General features: G+C 39.6%; 1 protein-coding gene across 3 annotated transcripts; it reads right to left on the reverse strand.

Moving 5' to 3' along the window:
- Positions 1–1,104: 1,104 nt before the first annotated feature.
- On the reverse strand, positions 1,105–19,727 carry LOC144686676 (nuclear receptor subfamily 4 group A member 2). 3 transcript variants are annotated; one of them, XM_078552199.1, is made up of 9 exons: positions 19,507–19,727; positions 18,253–18,305; positions 6,336–6,458; positions 5,020–5,879; positions 4,185–4,314; positions 3,890–4,053; positions 3,116–3,318; positions 2,784–2,962; positions 1,105–2,642 (listed from the first exon to the last, which is right to left on the reverse strand). In XM_078552199.1, the coding sequence occupies exons 4-9, from the start codon at positions 5,875–5,877 to the stop codon at positions 2,386–2,388; spliced, it is 1,791 nt and encodes a 596-aa protein (XP_078408325.1). In that variant the 5' UTR covers positions 5,878–5,879; positions 6,336–6,458; positions 18,253–18,305; positions 19,507–19,727; the 3' UTR covers positions 1,105–2,385. The 3 variants fall into 3 exon arrangements, with proteins under 3 accessions (XP_078408325.1, XP_078408324.1, XP_078408326.1); XM_078552198.1 differs by lacking the exons at positions 18,253–18,305; positions 19,507–19,727 and adding an exon at positions 8,208–8,696; XM_078552200.1 differs by lacking the exons at positions 18,253–18,305; positions 19,507–19,727 and having other exon boundaries at positions 5,020–5,861; positions 6,336–6,420.
- Between the last annotated feature and the right edge of the window lie 6,150 nt (positions 19,728–25,877).

Genomic DNA, 25,877 nt, shown 5'->3' on the forward strand with positions numbered 1-25,877 from the left:
AAGTCTGAAAATGTAACTATAAGCAATATATTGCAAATTATCTAATGTACTTATTATGATTTGGGATTCCTACTTCTATTAAAGAGGATTCACTATTGTGACGAAGATGCTGTTTCAACAGTGATATTCTACTGCCTACAGGTGACTTGGATCTTCCCCCTGAATGTTGGGCAAATGTTCCGTGACAGTTTCTGTTTTGCTGCGACAAACTTTCTTCAATCCGATTACGAATTCGTACTGGATTTAAACCGCTAACAGCATCGGAAATATTCCTAGTCGCTGACTGCAGATTGTTCAATTGATAGTTTGGGGGAATTGAATGGTCGATTAGCGGTTTCAACTACGCACATCTTCGGATAAGATATCTAATTGTGGCAAGGTAATCATTAAAAAAAAACGCTTTCTGCATTCACAGCCACCGAAGCAGTCAGTGCATGAAGAAAGACGCGCATCTTTTCACTGCGCAACCAATCTGAATTGCTTATCTGGAGACAGAGAGGCTAATCTTGTGACATTCATGAAATCGAGAAATTCTCTGGGTAGCTATTTCCTTTAATTTATTTGAATCCCAAGACAGAATACATGAATAACCGATAACCAAATGCTATCCAGATAGGATGTCGAAAACCTTAATTGCATTTCTCATTAGGAAAGGTGCTTAAACTGATGGGACATTTCCGCCGAAATAAGAGAAAAAAAACTTGCAAATCACGGATAGAGCAGGGCTGGTACTTATCGCATATGCTAGAGAAATACTTAAATACTTTTAAATCAGTATAATTTCTGTTTATATATTTAGCGTAATTAGTTAAGAAGGGTATCTGCACGCTTTGACAAACATTTTAAAGTTTGTTTTTAAAAAAACACCGCCTATTACATAAAAAATAGCTTTTTCATCAACGAGTAAAATGATCAATGCACACACAAACACTCTTTGCTATTTTGTTCTCCCCCAAAGCGCCACAGTAAATAGATTGACTATGACGAATAGGTGTTTGTATAAAATGAATTGTTATGGATGATTAAAATTGAAATGGTACATGACTTTATATGCAAATTTAATGGAAATTCGGATTGAATACAGATGAATCGACGAAACAACAATTTGAAGACATCTTTTTATTTGTGTAAACATTAAATGTTTCTTTCTCAAAGAAAGAATTCTCAGAAAACATACTTTAAGCATTTCTAAATGTAAGATACACAATAGAAAAGGCAGTGACTTGTAGGTCAAAATGTATACGTACCGCATACATATATATATTTTAATATACAAAGTAAAACCTACATGTATGTAAATACTTTCCTTTAAAAATCCCACTGAAACATGAAATGACAACTGTCACCTTTTTGCAGACGTTTGGAAAGTAAGACAAAGTGCTCAGTAAATTGCAGGAGATTATCTCTAAAAGCACTCTGAAAACCGTCGAAAGCAGTAGCATGCAAATTCATGTTAGACGACAAAAATAATAAAGATATAAATTTTTTATCAACATCAACAGTACATACAACACTTACAAACGATGAATGTTGAACGGTCTTTACAAACACAATGTATCCCTTTAAGATGCCAGTCGCTTTATACTTGTAGCCAAATGCTAGAATTGTACATCTGCTAACAAGATATCAAACACTACATCTGTCTTTAAAAAAAAATCTAACAGACTACATAGTGTCTGGAATACTATTTCTTAGGTTTTCATACTGTAGACATAATCCATCGAGAAGATACCAAGTGCCTATAATATTTCCAACATACAAATATGAAGATTAGTCCCGCAACAGCATTCACATGCTTAGCCTTTATAATGTACTAACCACTATTAGATCTCCATCTTTTTTCTCCACTCGTACATTTCAAATCAGCCAGAAAAATAATCAGAGCAAAACTTAATTTGTTAATTTACAATTATTTGCGGCTTTCAATGACTTTATGGACGCATCATATCATCCTATAATTGCGGTATGTATATAAGCCAATTCTTTATTATACATACTACGGCATTATGTCTGCTTAGAGCACGAGCTTTGCCGAGGACGGAGTTTACAATCCATTTCGTATCCTTCAAATATGAGTTCTATCAAAAGTTGAACAGAGCTTGACAGGAATGCATGTACCCCACTTGGGGAAGCTTCATCTCGTCAATAAAAAAAATAAAATAGATAATTAAAAACTGTATATACCACGTTTTGCAGTTTATTTGCTGTGAATCCTGGTCAGTAAACGACTGTGAATACAAAGTTCTAACAAGCGCAAAAAGTTCTCAGGCTTTTTGCAACTGTGTTTGGCACCAAAGTTTGGTTTCACTGCAGAACTGTCTCTGCTGTATGTCTGTAGCAGTTTATTATTATAATCTGTTTCAGTTCAAGTGCTTAGGTTTGCTTTCAAAAGGGTAGTGTGTCTAGGAAGAGCTTATCAATTATTGTCGGGGGCGGGACAAGGTCCTCCAGTTTTAGGTAGAAGATGCGCTGAAGACCTTGTGTGCAGAGAGTGCGGAGCTCCGGCAATTTCCCCAAAAGTTTGGACAAGTAGTTTGGGCGATTTAAGTTGCCGCCGTTGAAAGTCACGTGGTCTTTGAGACAGTTTACAATTTTATTCTGAAGTTCCTCCACCTTCTTGGGTTCCTTCAGCCCGTGTCGCTCTGCAACAATATAAAAAACAAACATGAACGTTACCAGGGGTTCCAGGTTGAACTTGGGCACTGCAAAGTGGCGCCGAAGGGGTTAAAGGGTTTTCTTTAAAAAACGATTTAAGGGGAACAATTTAAAATAAATGCGCTGACCTGTTATCATGGCGAGTGCAGCAATGCAGGAGAAGGCTGAAATCTCTATGTTCATACTATGGAGGTTGGACGAGAAGTCAATGATTGAATCTATCCATTCCCCAAAGCCACGGACGCACTGCAGCCTGTGCAGCACCACCCCATTGCAAAATATGAGCTTGCCGTCCACTGGGTTAGACCTGAAATTAACAAGGATAACGCTACTAATTGCTTTTCAGTAATGAGCGGAATTTAATTAGAGGACAGCAATAAAACTCGAATCACTGAAGCTTGAAAGGGGTTGGGATATGGAAAAGGGTCGATGACACTTTGAAAGTACACGATCTATGTACCGGTAGGCTAGCCTCAGGACGAACAGTTCCAGAAAAGCCGATTCAAAAAGCAGGTCCTGGTCCTCTTTTGGAAGGTCGGCGTAGCCGGGGATCTTCTCTGCCCAACCGCGGATGATTTCCATGGAACCAGTCAGAAGGTCATAGAACTGCTGGATGTGCTCCGTGTCCCCGCCGCTCAGCTGGTACTCGGGATTGGACTGGAACTAGATTTTCAGAGAGAAAAAGATCAATAAAGTCCTGTTAGGCTACATAACGAGCAGAATGACACCCCCTTTGTACAGGAGAAGGCCTGATAATTCTGCTAACAATCCCACCTCGTGTTGACCAATTAAGAAATGTTAATCCCTGAATTAATTCTGGGGATGCTTTTTCTCTTTACATTTCCTTTAAAATCTCACAAACAGTCCTAGCGAGATGTAACATATTTAATGAATTGTAAAAGCAAAATTCTGCGGATGCTGGAAATCTGAAATAAAATAATAAAACGTAGTTCTCCGGTCCAAATGTTACTGTGTTTAAATTGCAATAACCTCAGTAAAGCCCATAAGAGATTGAGGTTGGTGTAATGTCCGCTGTTTATCCGCAACCCAGAAAGCAGGGTGTTTGTTATAGTCTGTAATTCCTAACAGATTCAGATTTGCGCGGATTTTCGAATGTAATGGTAAATCACGCAGAGCTGAATTACTGACCCAGAAATATGTTTTCAAACTGTTTAGACTGAAAACCCTGGCTAGTGGCTGGTGTCTGGTGAAATGAAACAATTGTGGGGCTCACCCTGGAGTAATCGAGGTTGGACATGGCAGGGTTGGAGTCGACGTGCGCTCTGACCAGGGCTGTGATGAGGCTGACCGGAGGAGAAGGAGGAGACGGCTCCTGGGGGCTCTTCGGCTTGGATGGGAGTCGTCCCCTGCGACCCTTCAGGCTATCTGTACGAACAACTGGAAAATAAATGATTTTTCTTTGTAAACAAACTTAAAATGGAGTGACCAGGTACATTCCTTAAAAAAAGTACTTACAAATTGCTTTCTAGTACAGGTTAGTGTATGGACAGACTTAGAGCTAAACTTACCTTCCTTCACCATGCCAACAACAAGGCACTTCTGAAAACGACAATACTGGCACCTGTTCCGGCGGCGTTTGTCAACTGGACAGTTCTTGTTTGCCAAACAAACGTACTTAGCGTTCTTCTGCACCGTGCGCTATCAAAGGAACAATGCACAAACGTTAATCAATAAAATTACTCATGTTATTTCTGCATTGTCTGATAACAGATACATGTATATTTTTAAAATAGACAGTAATTTTTAAGCTAATGCTCTTTGCACCATATTTAATAGATGGATATTTGCAGTGCTCACTGTAGCTCTAACCGTCTGCCTCTTTCCCAGCTTCTCGCTGTATTTGATATGCGAGGAAGGGAAGGAGCAGACACTGGGTAAATACAAATTCGTGGACATTCATATTATTTACATCCCTCCGAGACCCCTCGATTTAAAATGATAAGATTATTCAATCACGGTGCTGAAATAAAGAGATCACTTTAATTTTACCACAGGGAATTCTGTTCCACTTGGTTAACTTAGACACGGCTTAATGTTGTTACCAATTTAAATCTCAAGGAGTCGTCTGAATTTGAGTCAGGCGCTAGCTAGGTTCCCTCCGCTATCTGTATTTGAGACAATCACACCAAAACTTGTGGTTGGTGCAGTCAGAAATTACATTACTGTTCACAGCAAAGCCTATTCTTTAACCCAAAGTACAAGTTAACCGTATGTCTTTCTAAACTCTGACATACAGCATCGCATCCTTTTACTAACCTAGCTGGCGGATTTCATTTAATCAGTGTACATATAATGATTAAACATGCAGGAAACTTAACACAAAATTTAAAATGAAACAATCACCTTGAAAAAGCCTTTGCAGCCCTCGCATGTGCGGACTCCATAGTGCTGGCAGGCAGCGTTGTCCCCGCACACTGCGCAAAGGCCTTCGTTTGATGGAGAATTTCGAGATGGAGGTGATGGTACCTGGTTGTCCATCAGCTGAGACCCATGACCAATCTGGAGACCAGGGAAGCCCACGGATGCTTGTTTTCTGATGGGATTGGGAACAGCGAAGTTCTGGCTGTCCACTACGTGATGACCACCTCCCGTCTCAGGGTTCATGGAAATGTGTAGAGGGTTATCAAACCTCATTTGGCAGCTGGACACTGGGGTACTGGGGGGCGACTGCTTGAAGGAGAAAAGAGATAGTCTTGAGACAGGAGTTTTTCGCTGATCTATCATATGGGTGGTGGCTACATAGTTTTGGGAAAAGCTATGAAGAGAGCTGGGGTCATCCCACAATGGGCTATGCTGAACCTGAAAGCCTGGAGTTGTTGGGGTAGGGGGTGGAGATGGCTTGTAATACATGGAACCAGAATGGATCATCTCCTCTGGTGGATGCTGTAGGTGATTCTGTTGGTGATAGCCGTGCATCTGGATGTCTTCAACCTTGATGGCGGACTGCTGGTTGGACAGTGGCATCTGGTACAAGCAAGGGGGTTTTACGTCGTAATTGGTGCTGTAATTCTCCATGAAGGTGCTGAAGCTTGGTAGCGATGTAGTTGCTGTAATTTCAGTGTTGGTGAGATCCATGCTGAATTTGACGAACTCTGGCGTTAAAAAGTCAGAGCTGTATTCCCCACTGTGGTAGCTGTAGCTCTGAGAGGCAGGACTGGCTCCTTGTGGCGATGACCCATACTGAGCTTGAACACAGGGCATGGCTGTAAATGAAAGTTCTGAACATGTACTCATACCATTTAAATGCATACGGCCACTACTAAATCATCTTGCTTCCCACATCCTAGCAGCACTGTAGGAATCTGAACTAAATGCCTCGAAACCCAGTGGATATACTTTCAGGGCGTGTGCCAAAGATACAAGCTAAAAACGATTTAATGCACCAACTGGTGACGGTTTCTCTAGCAAAGTAACTCCTTGTTATTTTAATATGCTTCATTTCAACACTGCATTCAGCCAAGTTTCCTTTTGTTCTGTAAGTATTCGAGGTGAACTAAAATATTTGTAATGTGTTTCATCAAAGTAGCAAATGTAATTTTAAAAATATTAACACATGGAGAATATTCTTCATGAGTCACTTTAAATAAAATGACGATATAATTTAATTAGAATAATTTGATAAATTAACGTCTTATAACAGCGCATTCAAATCAACGTACCTTCAACCAAGTGACTGCGAAAGAATTGGAAAGTAGACACTGTTGTGATTTGAATTCCCGAAGCGCTGTATTCGGAATGTTTTTCTTAATCGCAATTCAGATAAAAGTACAATGAAATCTTTTCTGAAAACAGATGGAAACAAATAATCATTGATTCACACCACGCCAACTGTTAGTTGTTATAGAATATTAATTATTATATTCCAGTGACTTTCATAGGACACATAACGTTATTTTTACCCATTTCAAGTAACATTTTCCTTGTGACTCCTTATTTCAAAAGTTGATTTCAATACGCACTGATGTACCCTGTTATACAGCAGGTTTGTAAAACCTCTGCATGAACAACTTCTTGTTCTCATTTTTGCCTTGCTTCACTCATCATCCTCTGGAGCAAAAGGTCATTTTTGCTGAAGAACATGTGTGAATTCCCTATGTATGTAAATTATAAGTAAGTGACCAACACGATTAACATCCTCACTGTCTCTGTATATACTGGATCATATTTTCTGGACAATCCAACATAGCAGCCTAGGAGACTATGACAAAACATGCAAGAGGAAAAGCACATCTAGAAGAGGTCTGCTTAGAAAGGGGTGTTATAGAAAGTTGTGTGCTTTGCTCTTAATAATGCAGCATTAGTAAGACAATTACTCAAAATGTTAAATTACAGCTATGGAAAGACATGTGTGCAAAATTCTGCCCATTATTATACACAAAATAGTTGTATAGAGTATTACGCACATCTAAAATAGAAGGATAGACAAAACAGCCAGATAGACAGGCACAGAAAGAAAGGCAAATATCCAGCATTAATTCACATTAAACTATTGCTCTATAATGCACATATTGAAAGGCAGCGAGACTATGTTAATATATATGTCTTTAAAAACATACTAATGCATGACTGTTCACAAAAAAACATGCAAAGTTCCTTCGGTAAACCATATTGGCAGTTGTTTAATGCTGTGGTTCCCTGGAAGAGTCCGGAATCCAAACAGTAAAAGTCATAACCATTGGTTTAACAATAGCTTTTTAGCAATATGACACACACACACACATATTACATTTATTGCGCAGATAGCCTTTAAAATCATAATCTGGAAACAATTATGTAATGTTAAAAAGTCAAAATAACTTTTGGAAATAACAATCACAACTGTGTATGCTTTAATTTATATTAACATATCTGCGTAGCTCGATTTAATTATTTGCGGACCGTCGTAATTACAAAACATCAAGCAGATTTTAGATTGATAATCCCCATAATACCCGCTCAAGTACAGTGGCTATGTTCCCATAACTAACTGGGCACATCTAACTTTCTGTGAACTGTCTCATATCGTCTGCAAATCGTTTGGACTGCAAACCGATGTTTACACATTGTAATGTGGGCTGCGCCTTAGTGAGCGAGATTAATTTGGTATTTTTGTTTCTTTTAATATATCATGTTGCTGGTCGCAAGAGATGCACGTGTGAATGAGAACCCGCTATTACTGCCCCCATCCCAAACAGCGGTGGCAGGGCACCAGGTGGATCGTACAGGTAAAAACAAAGCCACGCGGATCAACCTGGACATCGCCCACAACTTCTAAGAGGAGGAGTAGATATCCAATCACTGTTTTAAATTACTATCAGGACGTGCTTTTCAATTGCTTAGTGACAGAGCAACGATGGTCGTAACAGAAAGAGCTTCCAGTCCGTAACTGTTGTCCAATAGACACAGTTCCAAAATTGGCTAGTTCTACAGCTAATTCACAACATCCTCAGAAAAACTAAACCATGACAATCAGAACAGCAGCGGTGAACAGTATAATAGAAATATTCGCATAACCACGCATCATGAGACTACTCAAATAATTCAATACCTACTTGTTAAATTTTTACTTCCACTTCTCATTTAGATACCGCAGATCACAGGGTGGGTAGAAACTCGGTTCAACATAGAATTAACTTTGAAGTGCAGCAGTGTTTGATTTAAGTAGCGGCAGCAGTGGTACAGGTTGCTGTTCCCGCACTCTGAGCAGGCGATCAGACTCGGACTGGCCCTACTCTCCAATGTGCCTTTGTTTATGTGAGCTCCCCTCTCTTCCACCGGCAGCGTGTAACCAAGTCTCCGAGCGTCAGCGAGCGTCAGCGTAGCCAAACCCAATGAGCGCCCGAGGGCTGGGCCCGCACCACACGGTTGGCTAAGTCTCACTTTGGTAAATTTCCGAGGTGACGTTAACGCTCTGGATTTTTAAGGTAGTTGGGGCATGACTTGAGGCAACCTTCTCACCTCCTGTTTCAGCATTTCCACAACAACACGTAGTTGGAATATTCGCCGTTTATAGCTTATCGATCTAATTGATCACTTGTTTTGGACTTATTTCTGTAACGGTAAACTGCGTAATTATTATTTTTTATTTCCGGTATAAAAAATTATTCCATTATTAAGTATTTATTCTGTAAATTCTCGTAATTCGTTAGAGCCAGAAAGGGAAACCGGCGAGTGTATTATTTGGCATTCAAAGAGCATTCCCTTCCTTTGCTTTATTCAGTTTGTATTCAGTTGTTTGAAAGACACGCATTTTATTTGATGCAAGCTGCTTTAAGAAGCAGATACGTTGGATACTGGAAAGTGTCCTGCTTATGGAATGTAAAACATCAACAAAATCAGCAGATATAATAATTTCGGATTGCTGGGTGCGTGGGACAGTAAGTTTTAGTTTACGGTTAACTGTACGTTTTGAAAGATCTACACTGGTAATTGCGAAGTTAAATATTTAATGTAGCTGCTCTGCAGCAGTACTAAATATAAAAGCCCAACTATATATTTATATATATATATAAATAGATAGACAGATATATTTGTATTGGTGGAAACAATGTGAAGGGAGGGCGGACTGGTTGGGAAAAGTCTGGTGACTACCTTTAATGATGTAAGGCGAGGAGAGGACAGAGGGAGCTCATTAATCCGGCCTGTTGCAGAGCAGCGTCAGTGATCGTGGGCGAAGCTATTTAATGAACGAAAGGAAAATGTGAGCGGCTGCGCGCCGGGGCCGGCAGAGTGCCGCGTGACGCAGGAACGCTGCCATTGACGCAAAGAGCCGGCTCAGCCAAAAATAGCAGGTCTGGCAATGTACTGTCAGTCTGCAAGTGATGCACACAGGGGCAGGACTTACTCCGGCTATTTTAAACCCCATCGGAAACTCAAGAACACCAAATTAAGACATTGCGGATATTTTTAGAGCTAGTGCTTTGGCACGGGGCTATTTAGAAGGGGTCAAGTTTGCAATATATATAAGGATTGTTTTTTTTTTGCAGGGTCATGCCTTTTGCGTATGTTGTACTGGCTTATTGTTTTTGCCACAATTGACGAGCTGTTTAGACAGTGGTACAGCAATACTATACTTTCTCACATTCACTATAAAGCAAGCCGGACAGTGTAACAGATTAGCTTTGAATTAAAACCTGTCCGCCGCGTCTACGACCGTATCCACTTCTACCTGATGCTTTGCACCTCAACTTTTAACATTTGAGCTAATAATTGTCAAGCAGGGAGTGTGGTTGGGAAAATCATATAAGCGGTGTTTTAATCAATAAAGACCCCCCCCCCCCCCCCCCACCCCTTGTCTACTCAGTAATCCTGAGCTATCTAGTATCCAAACGTAAAATCAATTTAAGAAAAAGAAAACAATTTAAGCGAAACGCCCATTACGTGTCTAAATGGAAATGTTATTGGCAGATGGCATATTTCCAGTGGTTGACCGCTTTGCAGGTTCTTCACTGGGTTGGAAACAGTTGTATTCAAATGCCCGGAACTGTTGCAGTTGCGCGTTTTGACCAGACAGAGGCAGTCGCCCTCAATCATATTCCAGCAACATAATACATAATTTTCTCCAAAATAAATTTACATATCAAACCAAATAGATCAAACGCACATCTAGCTTCTCCTCACATATAGAGCAGAGTAGGCTGGCTAAATTACAAGCTCCCAATGTGCACTGAGGACTGCCGTTATCAGCTAGATAGATAGCAGCAGAACGGATAGCACATTTTCTTGAATTGTTACAGGATAATTTAAGTCTTTGCCAGAAACATTAATCATTTACTATTACCCTATTGATCCAATTCAGTTTCATTGTTGAAGAGTAAAATTACAGGATGTTTCACAATGGTAAAAAGGATATGCTTTCTGATCTTGTTTCCTCTGAGGCTAAAATGTCTAAACATCTGTGTTTTGTGTGTGTGCGCGCGCGCGCATGTGTTTGTTGGGGGGCGGGAGGGGAGAAGGGGAAGAGAAAGTAGAGACGCATGACACAAAGTCAAAAATGAACAAAATTTTTATTGTTAAGTAAACAGCACAGCTTATTAATGGCAAAATTATTCCAAAAGTCAATCGAAAGTAACTTCCTTTTGATGTTAAATAAGGGTTTGGAAGAGTTTTCATATGCTCCTCACAAAGTTATATACTGAACAAAAATAATTTGAAATAATTCCTAGTAAAGGACATTTTACATCCTAATTATCCATGTGATATAAAACAGATCCTTCTTAATGGCACAGATAATAATCAAATTCCTGATGCTACTGATAAAAGACCTAAGTAAACCAATTATTAGAGGAATCACGTGCCGATGACTCCGTTTTGATCATTTATGGTTAATGACTAACATTACAAAATATTATTTTGAGTGGATGTATTGTTGAAAATTCTAAAATATGAAAAAGGAATTAAAGTTACAGAGACAGTACAATTATAAATGTTAAGCCTACTGCCGAAACTAATCCCCATGGATAATAATAAACATGATCTTGTCTGCAAATGGTTCTTAGCAATTTCCAACTGATGTAAAAATTATTTTCAAAACCATTTATGGAAAAAAGTAAATTTTAAACTGTTAAAACAAAGGTTCAAGCATGTTTCTTTGGCTTTGGCAAACTCCCCACATCTTGCCAATAAAAGCTGGACAACATTCAACTTAAAACAAACTGGGCAACAATTCCTGTTGATTGAAATTAGCAAATAAATTGAATGAAATATCTAAACATGTTAAACGAATTCTTCAGTTAGTCTAGAGAAATGACTGTATTAGCACAAACACTGCATAAAAGTAAAGACTTTTTTTTAAATCGCCTACACTCAATGCACATCCCAGGAATATGGTGTAGGTCATACATTTCCCACCCCACAATTCCTTCCAAGGTCATGGTGTAGATTAAAAATCAACTGAGTCTAGTTAAAACAGATTCAAAGATAAAAATGCTGAAATATGAAATCTAAACAGAAAATGAAGGAAATACATAACAGATCACATTACACAGCCTCATCCTCTCATACTGTAATGTTCTCTCATTGCAGTGGTTGAACTACTACATCATTACATCCATGTCAGTCAATGGGTGAATGAAAACCTTATTTCATTCCATTCTTCAGACAGTTTATTCATGTATTTAGCAAATTGAACACTACAATGAACACCTCCTACCTTTGATGGCTGTATCCATAATATTCTGTCATCTAAAATCAAAATTGGTGGTTTCAGAATCATCGACTTCGTGGAACTGGCATTTCACCGTTGTTGATTCCATGCTTAGTTTCATTTTTCATGCCAAGAACTATTTTCCACCCCCACCTTTCAAGACACTCATCAAGCCGAACTCTGACCAAAACTTGAATACTTGTCCCATATCTAAAGGCAGACATTGCTACCACCTGTTTCATACCACTGGACAGGATAAGTAAATGCTGATAGGCTAAATATTGGGTAAACTGAAGCCATTGTCTTGTGTCCCTGCCACAGACATCTGATCCCTAGTGAACAACTACATTCCTCTCCCTGGGAACCCTGTGTCATATCTGAACCCAAGATGAGTTCCAACCACATATTTAAGCCTTCACAAATATTAACTATTTACACCCCTGTAACATCACCTGGTTCCACCCCACTTCAGCTCATCCTAAAACTCTGAAAGGCTGAAGCCCTCATCCAGGCCGTTGTTACCTTGACTTCTGGCCAGCCTCCCATGTTCTACCTTCCGTGAAGTTAAGGTCCTTTAAAAGTCTAAAAGTCTATTGACTGTGTCCTAGCTCGCACCAAGTCTTGTTAACCTAACATCCTGCACTTGCTGACCTACACTGGCTTCCATTTAAGCAATGCCTTCATTTTGAAATTCTCATCCTTGTTTTCAAATCCCTCCATGAGCTTTCCCCCTACTACCTCTAACCTCTTCCAGCTCTAGAACCCTCCTAGACACCTGCATTCCTCTAATTCTGGCCCTGAGCATCCTAGATTTTAAATTGTTCCACCAATGGTGGTCATGCCTTCACTTGTTTAGGCCTTAAACTCTGGAATTCTCTCCTTAAACTTCTCTGCCTCGCTACCTCACTTTCCTCCTTTAAGGTACTCCTTAAAAACACCTCTTTGACCAAACTTTTGGTTACCTGCCCTAATATTTCTTTTTGTGGCTCAGTATCATATTTTGTTTAATATTCCTTCTGTGAAATGTGTTGGGACGTTTTATTACATTAAAGGCACTATATGAATATTGGTTGTTGTTCTAGGTGATCATTTCCATACCTTTGGCCTTCAACTGGTCTGATTGACAAGTCTTTCTGGTTTTTCTCCCTATTGATCAATACTATGGTTAAAACTTTCCTCTTTCTCTAAATACAGCACCATACATAGTTTCCTCTTTCCCCCTACATCCCCAATATACTTACATAAACTCTTATTTCAGAATGTCACATTCTTAATTTGTTCTTTCCTGAGATGTCAAACCTCTGTTACTCCTCACTTCCCTCTAATTTTAAGTCTTTCTACAATCATCAGGCTTTTAACACCAACGCTTATTACATTTAACATCAGTACTTCCCAATTTATTTGGCTCTTCTTTCCAATTTTGGCTTTGTTCAACATTATTCAAGTCAGTTTTCAATTTTTTTAAAGAAATGGAGTAAACATCTAAAAGTGAAAAAGACAAGTTAATATTTCAAGGTGGGACCTTCATTAACTGCAGATTCTCATCTGTGATGTGAATTTGTTTTTCACTTTCAGTGACTGACTGATCTGCTGTGTATTTTGTACAATTCAGTTTAGCAATCCTGTAAAACTGTACAATCGTAATATGTTCAATCTATATAATTACAGGATTCTTGAAAACAAGCAATATTTAAGATTTCACATATCCCTTTCTGGTTTCTTCTCAAAGGAAAATCATGCTACATTTGGTGTCTATTTGGACGTTTACATTTAATTTAAAAGCAAAAGATTAAGACATTCAAATGAACAGATTTTTCAATTTGTCTTTAGAACCACAATATATATTAGAACTGCTCAGAAAATTCTGCTGACTAGCTGTTTTTATTCATTTTAAGAAAGGGACAAAAAACGCCTCATTCTATACATTTGAAGAGTGGGAAATACAAGGCTATGGGAAGAGAGGAAGGCAGTAAGATTAGTATTGAAATACTCTTGCAACAACAAGCACAAAAAATAATGGGACAAATGTCTTCCTGATAGAAGCATTGATATTTATAGCCTGTGATCTGATAAGAGTAAAAACAAATAGTTATTGCCAGAGTTTGAACTAACTTAATGCCAATCTTGGAAAATTTTATAATATCAGAAATTATGTGCCAGCATAATTTTTTTTAAAAGCATAATTTTCAGAATCTCAGTATTACATGTTCAATGTATAAAACTACAAGAAAAAATGGACACTAGTGATTAAAGGTTCAATGTTGAGAAATTAAATTGCATTTGAACCACAAAGGGAGGCACGGGACAGGACAGGAGAAAACTATTGCGAGTGGGTTTTAAAAGTGAGAGTTTACGTTTAGAAGTAGTCTGCATAATTGTCTTAACATGAAAGTGATCAGCTGCATGTACGTCATTGGTAAGGTTATTACAGCAACAAGTCTGTACTAGTTTAGCTTTACAGTTACAAGCATTGCAATGTAGCCCGAAAGCACTGTGAAAAGCTTTTGAAGCATTTGAAATTTTGAAATTTAATTCATACTGGCAAATTTTGTAACTGCAGATAGAGCTACAGAAGGTAAATTTGGATTGGATTTGAAAAGTAATTATACATTTCCATTTCCATGTGGTCAGAGAACAGAATTGTAGAATCAGCAAAATTTGATTGGAGGAGTGGCAAAGTGGGGTAAAGAAAGGAAAACAAAAGAGATACCTTTATATTGCCCATCATTTTGGAGTCATTATGTGACGTTGAATGCAATCTGTCCTTTTCAGCATTGCTAGATATTTGTCGAAAATAGTTTACTGTTCCAGAATACAACTTTTCTAATCACAGATGGTAGACTGCAATAGAATTCTCATTCTATTATTTTTTTTTCTCTCTACAATTTAGTTACAGTACATGAACATACATGATATGGTAGGACATATAACAAAAGAAAGGCTAGTGTTAATTAGATCAAAGACCTCTAAAATAATGCATGCATTTTAGTTTTGATATATAGACTACATTCTTCCTTTACAACATAGAAGAATGGCATTGTTCCTCCCATTGTAGGGTGTTAGGATGCAAGTTTGTTCCTAAAATTTACCTTATGACAAGTTTTTGACTGTGTCATGGGGCAAATGTATAACAGCAAAGAGCAGAGGCCAATATATTTCTGACAGAGGAAAGCAGAGCAATTTATAAAGGTTAATTTGCCTAGACCACACACTTCCGCACTTTCCAGTCATCCACCAATGTAACCTCATCTGGTTCAACTTGAACACAGTGTATAATGTAAAGAAACCTCAGCGTAAAAGAAATATACATAAGATTGATAAAAAGTGCATTCTTTAGTTCTCAATATTGAATTGATCATGGATTAGTACGTTCTCAGAAATCAAACTAGGACTGTTGTTCATTAAACTAAATGTCCATACATTTCCAACATTACAACAGTGGATACACTTCAAAAAGTACTTCAATGGGGCTGTAAAGTGCTTTGAGATGTCTGGTGATCATATATGAAAAGTACTATATAAATGCAAGTTTTTAACATATTTTAAATATACCTTGTACTAAAAAGTATTACTACAATTAAGGAAGCACTGTTGAATTTATCCTATTATAAACAATTTAGTTGTAAGGGTTATAATGCAATACTTGGTTGCATTTCTAATGCAGTTTTTACACTGGCAAAATATTATTTTTTGTAGTATTACAATTTTCCATTTGTGATCTTATAACATGTATGTATAGCTTATACAGAGCATTGAGATAGTTAATTCAACAGATATGTTTATATTAAATGGTTATATTTTTGAAAGAAGTAAAATTATCTAAAATATTAATTTACAAATACAAATGGAGCCCTAGCATCACTTTGTACTTATCTGTAATGGAGCCACATATATACTGTGCTGAAAAAAGCTTCACTGCACTAAACACAGCAACCTTCAGGGTCAATGAATGAGGCACTATCTCTGTAATGAAAGAAAAATGTTATAATTCAACTGCTAGGATTTTTAAAATATTAACTACAAGTTTAACATAGTATAGTTAAAATGAGAGACAATAACCCCTTATATCTCAAGCAGTAATGTATAATGGTATACATTAAACACACATACATGTTACTGAGCTACAAAGCTCATTTGTGAAGATTCAATTAACCAGAGTTTTGGCTCCTAACTACTACCCAGAGACCGAGGTTGGAAACTGCAGGTGTATAGGCTTTGGGTGAAAGCAGAGTTGGACTTGACTGTGATGTCACCCAATGTCTGTATTGAGATATAAAAAGTGCCTAATTACTCCAGTGAGTCACAACCTTTGAGTGGGGGAAATGAAAAAAAAATCAAGAACAGGACCAGAAAAATAAGGTCAACCACCAATCAACTTCAACCCTTACTTTAGGTCATTGGTGTTAAATATCTAGTATTAAAACTTTAAAAGCTCTCTCTTAGACCAAGCTTTTGGTTACCCATCCTAATATCTCCTCATATACTTGGTATTAAATTTTGTCTGGGAATGCTCCTGAGAAGCGCCTTGGGATATTTTCCTACAACAAAGGCACAATATAAAAAACGCAAGTCACTGAACCAAAATTCTGAAAGTACCAGCATTTTTGAAACTGTTTACAGTTTACTCCAGGAGTTGGTTAAACCGAGCAATGTTATATGCATACTGTGGCTATTTTTCAACAAATTTGTCAATACAACATGAAATGTCCACTGTATATAGAAAATCTTGTATATTTATTAAGTTGATCATATCCAAAACTAATTTGTAATTAACTTATAAATTTAAATAATAGTAAGTTGTTCAGAAATTTTAAAAGTGGGGGTGAATTCAAATGCTCAAGGTGAAGGAGGTTGATACCAGTGTTTGGGGCACTAACTTTGGTTACTCAGCTTGTGTGCCAGCCATTTTCAGATTAGGTACAGCATAGCCACATGAACAGCAGCAATCTTACTTGCTCCAACATCATGCATTGACTTAAACCTCAAAGACCCGCTTTATTTTTAAATTCATTCACGGGATCTGGGTGTCGCTGGCTAGGCCAGAATTTATTGCCCATCCCCAATTGCCCTTGAGAAGATGGTGATGAGCCATCTTCTTGAACTGCTGCCGTCCATGTAATGTAGGTACGCCCACAGTGCTGTTAGGGAGGGAGTTCCAGGATGATAACCCAGCGACAGTGAAGGAACAGCGATATATTTCCAAGTCAAGATGGTGAGTGGCTTGACGGGAACTTCCAGGCGTTGGTGTTCCCATGTGCCTGCCGTCCTTGTCCTTCTAGATAGTAGTGGTCTTGGGTTCGGAAGGTGTTGTCTAAGGAGTCTTGGTGAATTCCTGCAGTGCATCTTGTAGATGGTTCACACTGCTGCCACTGTGCATCAGTGGTGGAGGGAGTGAATATTTGTGGATATGGTGCCAATCAAGTAGGTTGCTTGATCCTGGATGGTGTCAAGCTTCCTCAGTGCTGTTGGAGCTGCACTCATCCATCATTATACATCAGTATAAGTTCTGTTTCCCTTAACATTCATCTCCATAGAATAAATTTAATGGGAAATTATATGCCTTCTACAAAGTGGGTTTGAGATGACTAAACTCATTTCACAAAGGATTCGAGTTCTGTGCACCTGAGTGATATCTCCATGTCATTCTAGGCCTGCCCACATCATAACACTGTGCCCAATTGTCCTGATACATGGTATTAGTCTCTGTGCACAGCAGAGCCAAAGAGAGAAAGAGAGAGACTGATCGCAACATAAATCAGGGAGCAGGCCAAGCAGAAGGAAAGAGGAACGCATGGATATTCTTGGTACATCACAGCCTAGAGAACTGATCACTAATTAAAAAAGTCTGAGCGAGAGAATATTTGCTCATACAATATAGAACATCTGTTGCAGTCTGCAACCAGTGAAAAAAAAACATTTCTAAGTGCACTCAAAATATCTCTATTGAAATAAAAAGTGTTGAGAAAGATTTTAAGCGCAATGATAATTGTGAAATCATACATTAATGGTTCTTAAAATAATAGAACGATGCAGCACAGAAGGAGACCATTCAGTCCATGTCTGTGCTGATTCTTTGGTAGAATTCTTCAATTGGTCCCACTTCCCTGCTTTCCCCAAAGCTCTTCTCACCAGCAAACTACGAACCTACAGTAAATTTAGTACACAGAGGATCATTTATCTAGCCGTGGTTCTAATGTGAATTAAGCTATTTCAGTAAAGAACCACGCTATCCCACTTTGAACAAATTCACATTCATCCAATTAATTTATGCATCTAACCAGTCTGGTGATATGCAAGATAAAAAAAAATCCATGTTAGAGATGCAATGGCAGTGGGAGAATAGCATATGGTTCATACAAACATACGGTACTCATTAGCACAGTGTAGGTTTACAGCAGCAAATGAATCATCCCCTACTTAAAACATGAATAGTCCATATTTATAACACTTACCTAATTTAAACCAACCGTCAGTCGACAGTATGAGAGTCAGTGCTGGTTTGAATCTGTGGAAGAGAAGGTTTGGATTATAAGCTTATGTATATATAGAATTTAAATTTTAACTCAATTTTTTGCTATTACGCTTATCTGCTCCTAACTTCCACGGTAACATGCAGGGTGCACCAAAGCCTCTTCCCCTTCCACCTCTGGTATTTAAGCACTTTATATACAATCTCTAAACCCAAAGTTTTTCTCTGTTGAACAATGATTTTGTCTACTTATAGGATTGCATTGCAACATTTATTCCAATTCCTCATTCTGTATTCTTAAACCTAATACAATCTAATTTGCCTTCAAAACATTAAAACAGGCTTTTCATAATCCTGCTCATTCTTAACAAGATCACATATTTAAGCATTTAGCTACAACTTATGGCAGTGCAAAGGCCCCAAAACATGAAACAAGCACTAACATGGTTATTTATTATCTCTCGCAATGTATGAACTAGTACTACCACATATCATTCTGTGACATAAAATTCATCTTTGCCATTGAGATACCACTGTCATTTTACACATTGTATATGATTGATTCTGCTGAAGGTTAGAGGCTAAATGGACCAGATGGCAACATGTTGCTTTCCATATGTTTACATGCCCATCCATGCTTAACCATTTATTAAGCAACATCTGTAACCCATGTGGTTCCTGCTACGCTAATCGAAATATGCTTCTATTATTTACTCAGTTAACTATTATTATATCATTGACATAATTAATTATTTCCATAATATACAATTAATGAGTTTTTGAGGCGTGCACTTAATTATGCGATGGGTATTATTTTTGATAAAACTCCCGATTAAAATACATTAGAAACAATGGAGAAAATCAGCGGATCTGATGTTAAATCATATTAGGAAGTTGCCTTACTAGAGAATGCACAATCTTAAAAAAAATCTCTCTGAAAAAAGGCGATGAAAATAGGTGATCATCGTATTTACGGTGAATAACCGTGTTTCATGCAGCCAGGGTAAAACATAAATATAGTCCTCAGTCCTGGAATCCTTTGCACTGTCAAAAACAAAATGTTAGTACAGATTCTCCTGGTTCGTCCGTGGAGTCTTGTCAATAAAGATCTAGTGGGATTTAAAAAAAAAAATCTAATAACGGATAAAGGGCAAGCCTACTCCACTTTGGTTTTAATCACAGCATTCACCATAGAACAGGATTTCCAGGCAGGACACAGGTCCGCACCTCTACTCACCCAAAACAGGGAGTGGGGAAGCGCTGGCGGAGCGGAGCAGAGCCGGGCAGAGCTCGGATCCCAGTGCCTGTGTCCTTGGGGCAGCTTGCGGCTACTCACCCATCGCGTACCTGCTGCTAAGGCAGCCTCGCGCCGCTTGCCCTTTGTTCCGAGTGGAACTCTCCGAGATAAAGGCTCCATTGTGACCAGCCGCTCTGCCGCTCGCGCCCGGAGCCCTCCTAACAAACTCCACACCCTCGTCACTCTGGCGTCAATGGAGCACAGACTCCGTGACGTGAGTGGCGCTTGCTCACTGCCTGCGTCATCCTATAAATAGACACATTTGTTTCAATTACAGCCCAGCGCCTGACTGATGGCTTTTTCCATTGACGGCATTTAGTGGGGGGAAAAAAAGCGAAAGGGGATCCTCACAAGTGGCTGTACAATGGAAACACAAGTTTTACTGCGTGTGCGATGATGCATTACAATAATAGCGAATATCATCAGGCAAGCATTCTCCGAAATTAGAAACAGATTAAAACAGGCAGCTGCAAACTTTCGATGGAATATTTAAAACTCGTTTTTCCTCAATTCAGAGACAATTTCTAATTTTGTGCTGCGCCACCAAGCTATTTGCAGGAGATCCATCCAAACAACAAGCTTGAGAAATGTATTGATGTAGATTTATACATTTTGATGTGCCATGTTACTTTTGTTTCGAAGCTTATTGAAATTGATAAAATTGCACTTGCGCAGTTCATATTATTATAATTCATGAATAGTCAGTGGGTTGTAGGTAGCAATTTGAATCCTGTATACATAGAGAGCCTGTTCAATTGATCCTTCCGCCCCCTCTCAAATGTACCACACGCCCGGTGTAGATAGCAAACTTAGAATTATGTACATTTCTTCCAAATGCTAAACAATTCATCATTTCTCTCCCATCATCACAATTTCCCCTTTTATGGTTAGTTGTATTCCTTTAAGAATGCTTCTCATAAGAATTTGTGATCCCCACGGTAGTTATAATACTGGACTACAGTACTACCAATACTATCCAGAGGTAGTACTAGTAGATCACTACTACTTTGAGGTTGTGTTAAAATTCCACCATGGCCAGCTGTGAAATTGAACACGTTCCCTAATTTATACTGGTATAAAAAAAAATTCCAGATTATCATTAAAAAAAACAAAATGGTTCCCCAAAAGGGAGACTATGCAATCTGGCCTACATATAACTTCAGTTCCACGTTAGGTGGTTGACCCTTAATGTTCTTTCAATTGGCCTACCAGGGTACTCAGTTGTAAACAATTAATACCAAATTCAAAATAAGTAGAACAATAATCACATGGAACTAGACCCTGTCCATCTTGCAAAGTCCTTTTTTGCACCTGGAAAAAAATGCCCATGTGAGCCTATATCTGCGTGATTGAGTTAAACTCACAGAATCATGACTATCAGCCAACCTCCCAGGCTCTTCCTTCACTATCCTTGGCTTCTCCCACCAGCTCAGTAGACCCATTAGAGGTGGGATCACTGTGGTATGCAATTGGGTGGAAGTGGCCCCGAGAGTCCTCACTGTTGCCTCTAGATTCCACATGACTTCAAGCCAAACAACCTCAAATGCATAAGCTTATAGTCCAAACCGCAACTGAAGAATGAGTACTCCTCCATGTTGAACACTACACAAAGGAAGCATTGAGGGAAAAAAGGGCGTACTGTACATGAGTAGCTATGCAAAAAGTTACTGAGTCCTGAAGGACATAGCTGAAAACTGTGCTTTCATCGTTAATAATCATCCAAACTTAAATCCACCATCCTGTAGTTTCCTCTGATCGAAGTATTCATTTGCTCTATATAAAAAAATGATCCAGTAGTCACTGACTCAATTATTCCTTGTAGCAAAGCTCCGTGTAAAGAAATTTCTCCAAACCTCTCTCCTCATAATCTTGGTGACAATTGATGACCCCTTTCATATTCTAACCAAAGGAAATAATCTTTTCCTATTCACTTCAGCAATTTTTTTCATAAATTTAAAAAAATAATTAGTAAATCTCCTGTTAAATCAATACTGCAATTGAAATAGTCCTATTATCTTAAGTCTCTCCTAATATCTATAAAGCGAGAAATTGGACTGGCTAGCACCTTTTTTGGGTGTTACGAGGGCCCTCAGAGTTCAAAAATGGGTCTGCAACGCATGCACACACTTATGGGCAAATTGCACCAGATGCCATATTCATGAGGGTGTTAGCATGCACCCAGTGAATATCCACCAGATGTGTGAACGGCAAGCAAATCATGGCAATCAGTGTGCAACGTTAATGTGACCCCAGTACTGCCACTCAGTGCTCCAACCCATGCCCTCTCTTAACCTTGCATAGCTGAACATATGTGTAGCAGCAGGAAGGACCCGCCATCATTGCTATTTAAAGTTATTGATGGTAGAGTCAATTACTTACAGGTTAGTTGCTGGTCAGTTTTTTCTGGCTGTTGCTTTGAATCTACAAGTGCTTTCTATAGTTGTTTCAAGTTGCAGTAATCCAGAGGAAGTGGTGTGGCAGATGCTGAAGAGCTTCAAGGCTCCAGCACAAACTAATTACTCCCAGACATGGGTATGATAGTTGGCATAGCCCTTGGCATACAGGATGACTTGGAAAATAAATAGAGGTCATGCAGGAGAGGACAAACTGCTAGAAGAGGGAGGAGGAGAAGGGGAGAACAGCTTTGAGCAAGGGGCTAGATACATCCAGGGTGCCCAGGGAGCAATTCTTCCAGCTGAACCTCAGAGAAGAATAATGTGTGAGACATTTACATTTCAATAAGGATATCATCACTGACTTGGGGGTAGGGGTTGCGGTTAGCTCACTTGGCTAGGTGGCTCACGTGTGCTTCAGAATAACATCAACAATATGGGTTAAATTCCTATTCTGGCTGATATAATCTTAGGTCGTGCCTCCTCACCCTGCCCATGAGAACGGAAGGTAATGGCAAAGCACAACTAACAAAATCTGCCAAAAAATTACTCGGGATGAAACATCAGCAGGCAACGAGCCAAGGACCTACCTTCAAGCAAAGCACATGTGACATGACATTATTACTGAAACATGCTACCTGCTGCATTCACAACAGCAACTCCAGAACAGAAGAGGAATGGCATTACCAGTGACTGTGGTGATGAACTTTATAAGTCCGGCTCCTTCAAGGCTGGAATTGGAGCTATTTGGAGTTTGCTACCCACTGTTGTGACAGGGAAATCACTGAGGCTGTCTTTTCAAAAAGAGCAATCCAAATTTCTAGCCAGAGAGTAGCAGGCAGAGCACAAATAGCTTTGCTAAGAGTCCAGACTTCCCAGGGTGCCATAGACTGCATGCATATCATTTCTTTTCTATATCAGAACCAAAAGGGATTCCACTCCCTCAATGCCTAGCTGCTGTGCTACCGCAAACAGCAAATCATACAGGTCAATGCCCAATAACATGGCAGCAGTCATGAAGTGTTCACAACCTCACACACACAAACATACACACATACTCTTAAATGTTTATACAGTAAGGCATATAGAAAAGAAGATTTATAACTGTGGACAACAACAATAAAAGAACTACAGAAATTAATATTAGTTCACATGATTTCCAAAGTCTGAGAAGTCAAAGTCCAGAGGGTGTTTCCTTTGTGGTGGGGTTCAGTCCAGACAAGTTTCTGGTTAGAGACAACATGAATTTAAGTGAATGACGCTGCAGCACAATGGGCTTTCTGTGCTTAGAGCACTTGGCAAGTGATGATCAGAGACTTTGAAAATCAGGATTCCAGGAATTGAGAGATGGTGGCCAGCTGCTTGCTCAGCCTGGAGCTGCTGGAGTTCTTTCCGGTTGGTGTTAATGCAGCGGTCTAAGGATATCCCAGTTCTCATAGAATTATAGAAATTTCAAAATGACCACTCAAGTCATTTGACCTTCTTTCTCCACAATGATATTGAAAGGGATGTTTATCTATTGTCTCAGACTGGCTTTGGTTTCAGGACAGATAATGTCCCAGGCGTTAGCTTTTGAAAGAGTTACCATCTACATTGAGGTCCTTATGTCAGGAAGATATTGCCTAGGCAGACCCTCTGACTCCACTAGAGGCGTAACCTTATCAAGATGCAAATGACATCCATTGTCCCCTCAATGGTCCCTTTTTGAAATGGATTTGGGTAGTCCCAGGTGTGAGATGGTCTGTTAATGGTCTGTTAACAGCTCTGCAAGAATTATGAGTTTTGATCTGCGACTCCCCTGGTTTCATGATTATAATGTTCTGACAATTGGGTGTGAGAGTCCATGATGAAAAGACGAGAATTATTTTGTTCTTGTAACTCCAGTTGTTCTTCCAGAACAAAGGGCCAATCCTGTGGTCATGTGACTTTTGGCAGCTATCTTTTTGGTTCAGCCAAAAGTCTATTTTAAAAATAGCAAAAAGAATAAAATTCAGAAACCATTCGATTTTGGATTTCTTTTCATGCCTTATTGACATAACACGTGTAACTCATTCCTGGTGTCTCACCACATGCCAATGTTACCTCTAATTTATCTTCTAAGATACATGCAATGTCAGTATCTGAGTTGGCTACGAGAATGAAGTCAACTGACTGTCTTCATCAGCACTGTCTTCTTGCTGTTCCTTCACTGCCCTGCCAAGTTGCACCTCTTGGGTACCTGGAAAGAAAAAGGTAGCAGGGTAATGCATGGTGTGGGGAGTGAGGGGGAAATTAAGAGGTGCATGTCTATGTCACCTGTAGCTCGTAAGTCAGAAAGTGAGTGTGTGACAAGGGAGAAGTGGGATGTGTGAAGAAGGATTAGGTATGAGGATGCTCTCACCTTCAATGATTTCAGCCCTGTTGCGAGCCAGGGCCTCAGCATTGAGCATCCCATTAATGGCCAGCACTGTCTTCTACATCCCGCTTACAACATGCAGGCATGCCTGTCCCTTTCAGGTTAGCTCCTGCTGCCTCCGGTTATGCATTATCTTGTCCTGTGAGAGAGAAGGAACTGTGTCAATGAGTGACATGCAATCTGTTTTGCTGATGGAGCGGTCTTGTTTGAATAGCTGACAGTTTGTGCAGCCTATGAGGGGTAGATGTGAGGCTTCCAGCAGTGCTAAGTGTGCGAGGGTGAGGTTAAGCATATGGAGTTAAATCCTGGCTGTATGCTCCCACTACCTTTTGTCCATATGTCTGAAGAGCCTCCTTCCCCTCTGCAGATAAAAGACATGTCACCCCTTTTCCACCTCCTGCACCAGTGCATAGCCTTCTAAAGCTTTGGGGCCTGCTCACTCTCTTCCTATCTTTGTCTCCACTCTTTCCCAGGTGAGATTGTTTTCAATCACATCTCTCAGAACATGCTCCAGCCGCAATGTACCTCCTCTTTAAAAGGTGCAGGCTAAATTTAATTGTTGTTAATCACTCACGGTATTGGCCCCCTACTCAGCCGTCCAGCCAATCAACAAAATAGTCAGCTCTGGCTGACGCAGAAATCATGAAAATAAGCAATTAACAGGTGTGTGTTAGTTGCCATCATGATCCCTACACCTGAAAGGGGCAGGAACAGAGGCTGACAGGGCCCAAAAATACCGGCAAAGGGCGATGTGCTGGTTTCCCGACACTTCTCAGCGCTGGCATTTTTGAAGAGGCTGGCTACTTGCCCCCACACATTGGGTAGCCGATTAGACTTGTTAGGCACTTTGTTAACAGCAAAGGAGGCCAACTGGAATTGTTTGGTCTGCCTCCACTTTCCCGAACCAGTGTGGGGTCAGTTTAACTGCCTGGAGGGAGGCACTCAGTGGCAGGCCAAGAAGCCAGCCCTCCAGGCAGGCCTACAGGCCCTCCCAACTCCCTGGGTACAGCTGCAGCCACAAGTCCCCTGTAGATGTATTTCACCAATCCCTCCACATCTCACCTTGCACCCTCTCCTACCACCCCCAAGACACACACACACACACACACACACACAGATGACCTGGCTGATGTATCTTAGTTTAAAATTTAAAAAGTTGGTGAGAGGACAACTCTATGTTGGAGCTCCCTCTCAGTTACTTACCATCGTCTGTAGTCAGTTGCTCCTTTCACACTGGAAGGCCTCTGATTGACCTCCAACTTCAACAGCCCATCTACCACCCTTAGTTGGACAGAGAACCTATCTCCAGGCCAACTAAACCTCTGTAAAAATTTCAGAGAGTGACTGTTTGCCCCAGCAGCAAGTTTGGGTTCTGGAAACAGTCCCAACTCCTGTTTCCCATCTCTGGAGGGAAAATCCAGCCAGATGTCTTAAATTTCCATAATGGGGTATCCAATTCTGCACAGAATAACCTAACCACTATGCCTAACAAAAACAAAAATTACTGGAAAAACTCAGCAGGT

Source organism: Cetorhinus maximus, chromosome 11 (assembly GCF_964194155.1).
Source record: "Cetorhinus maximus chromosome 11, sCetMax3.hap1.1, whole genome shotgun sequence".
NCBI lineage: Eukaryota > Metazoa > Chordata > Chondrichthyes > Lamniformes > Cetorhinidae > Cetorhinus > Cetorhinus maximus.

Bases quoted from the DNA above. Each gene is read 5' to 3' on its own strand.
- LOC144686676 (XM_078552199.1), bottom strand. From the start codon at position 5,877: ATGCCCTGTGTTCAAGCTCAGTATGGGTCATCGCCACAAGGAGCCAGT. The intron at 3,319-3,889 runs GTGAGCCCCACA...CTGAAAATCTAG, and splicing joins CCAACCTCGATTACTCCAGG to TTCCAGTCCAATCCCGAGTA. The intron at 2,643-2,783 runs GTCAGCGCATTT...ATATTGTTGCAG, and splicing joins TGCACTCGCCATGATAACAG to AGCGACACGGGCTGAAGGAA.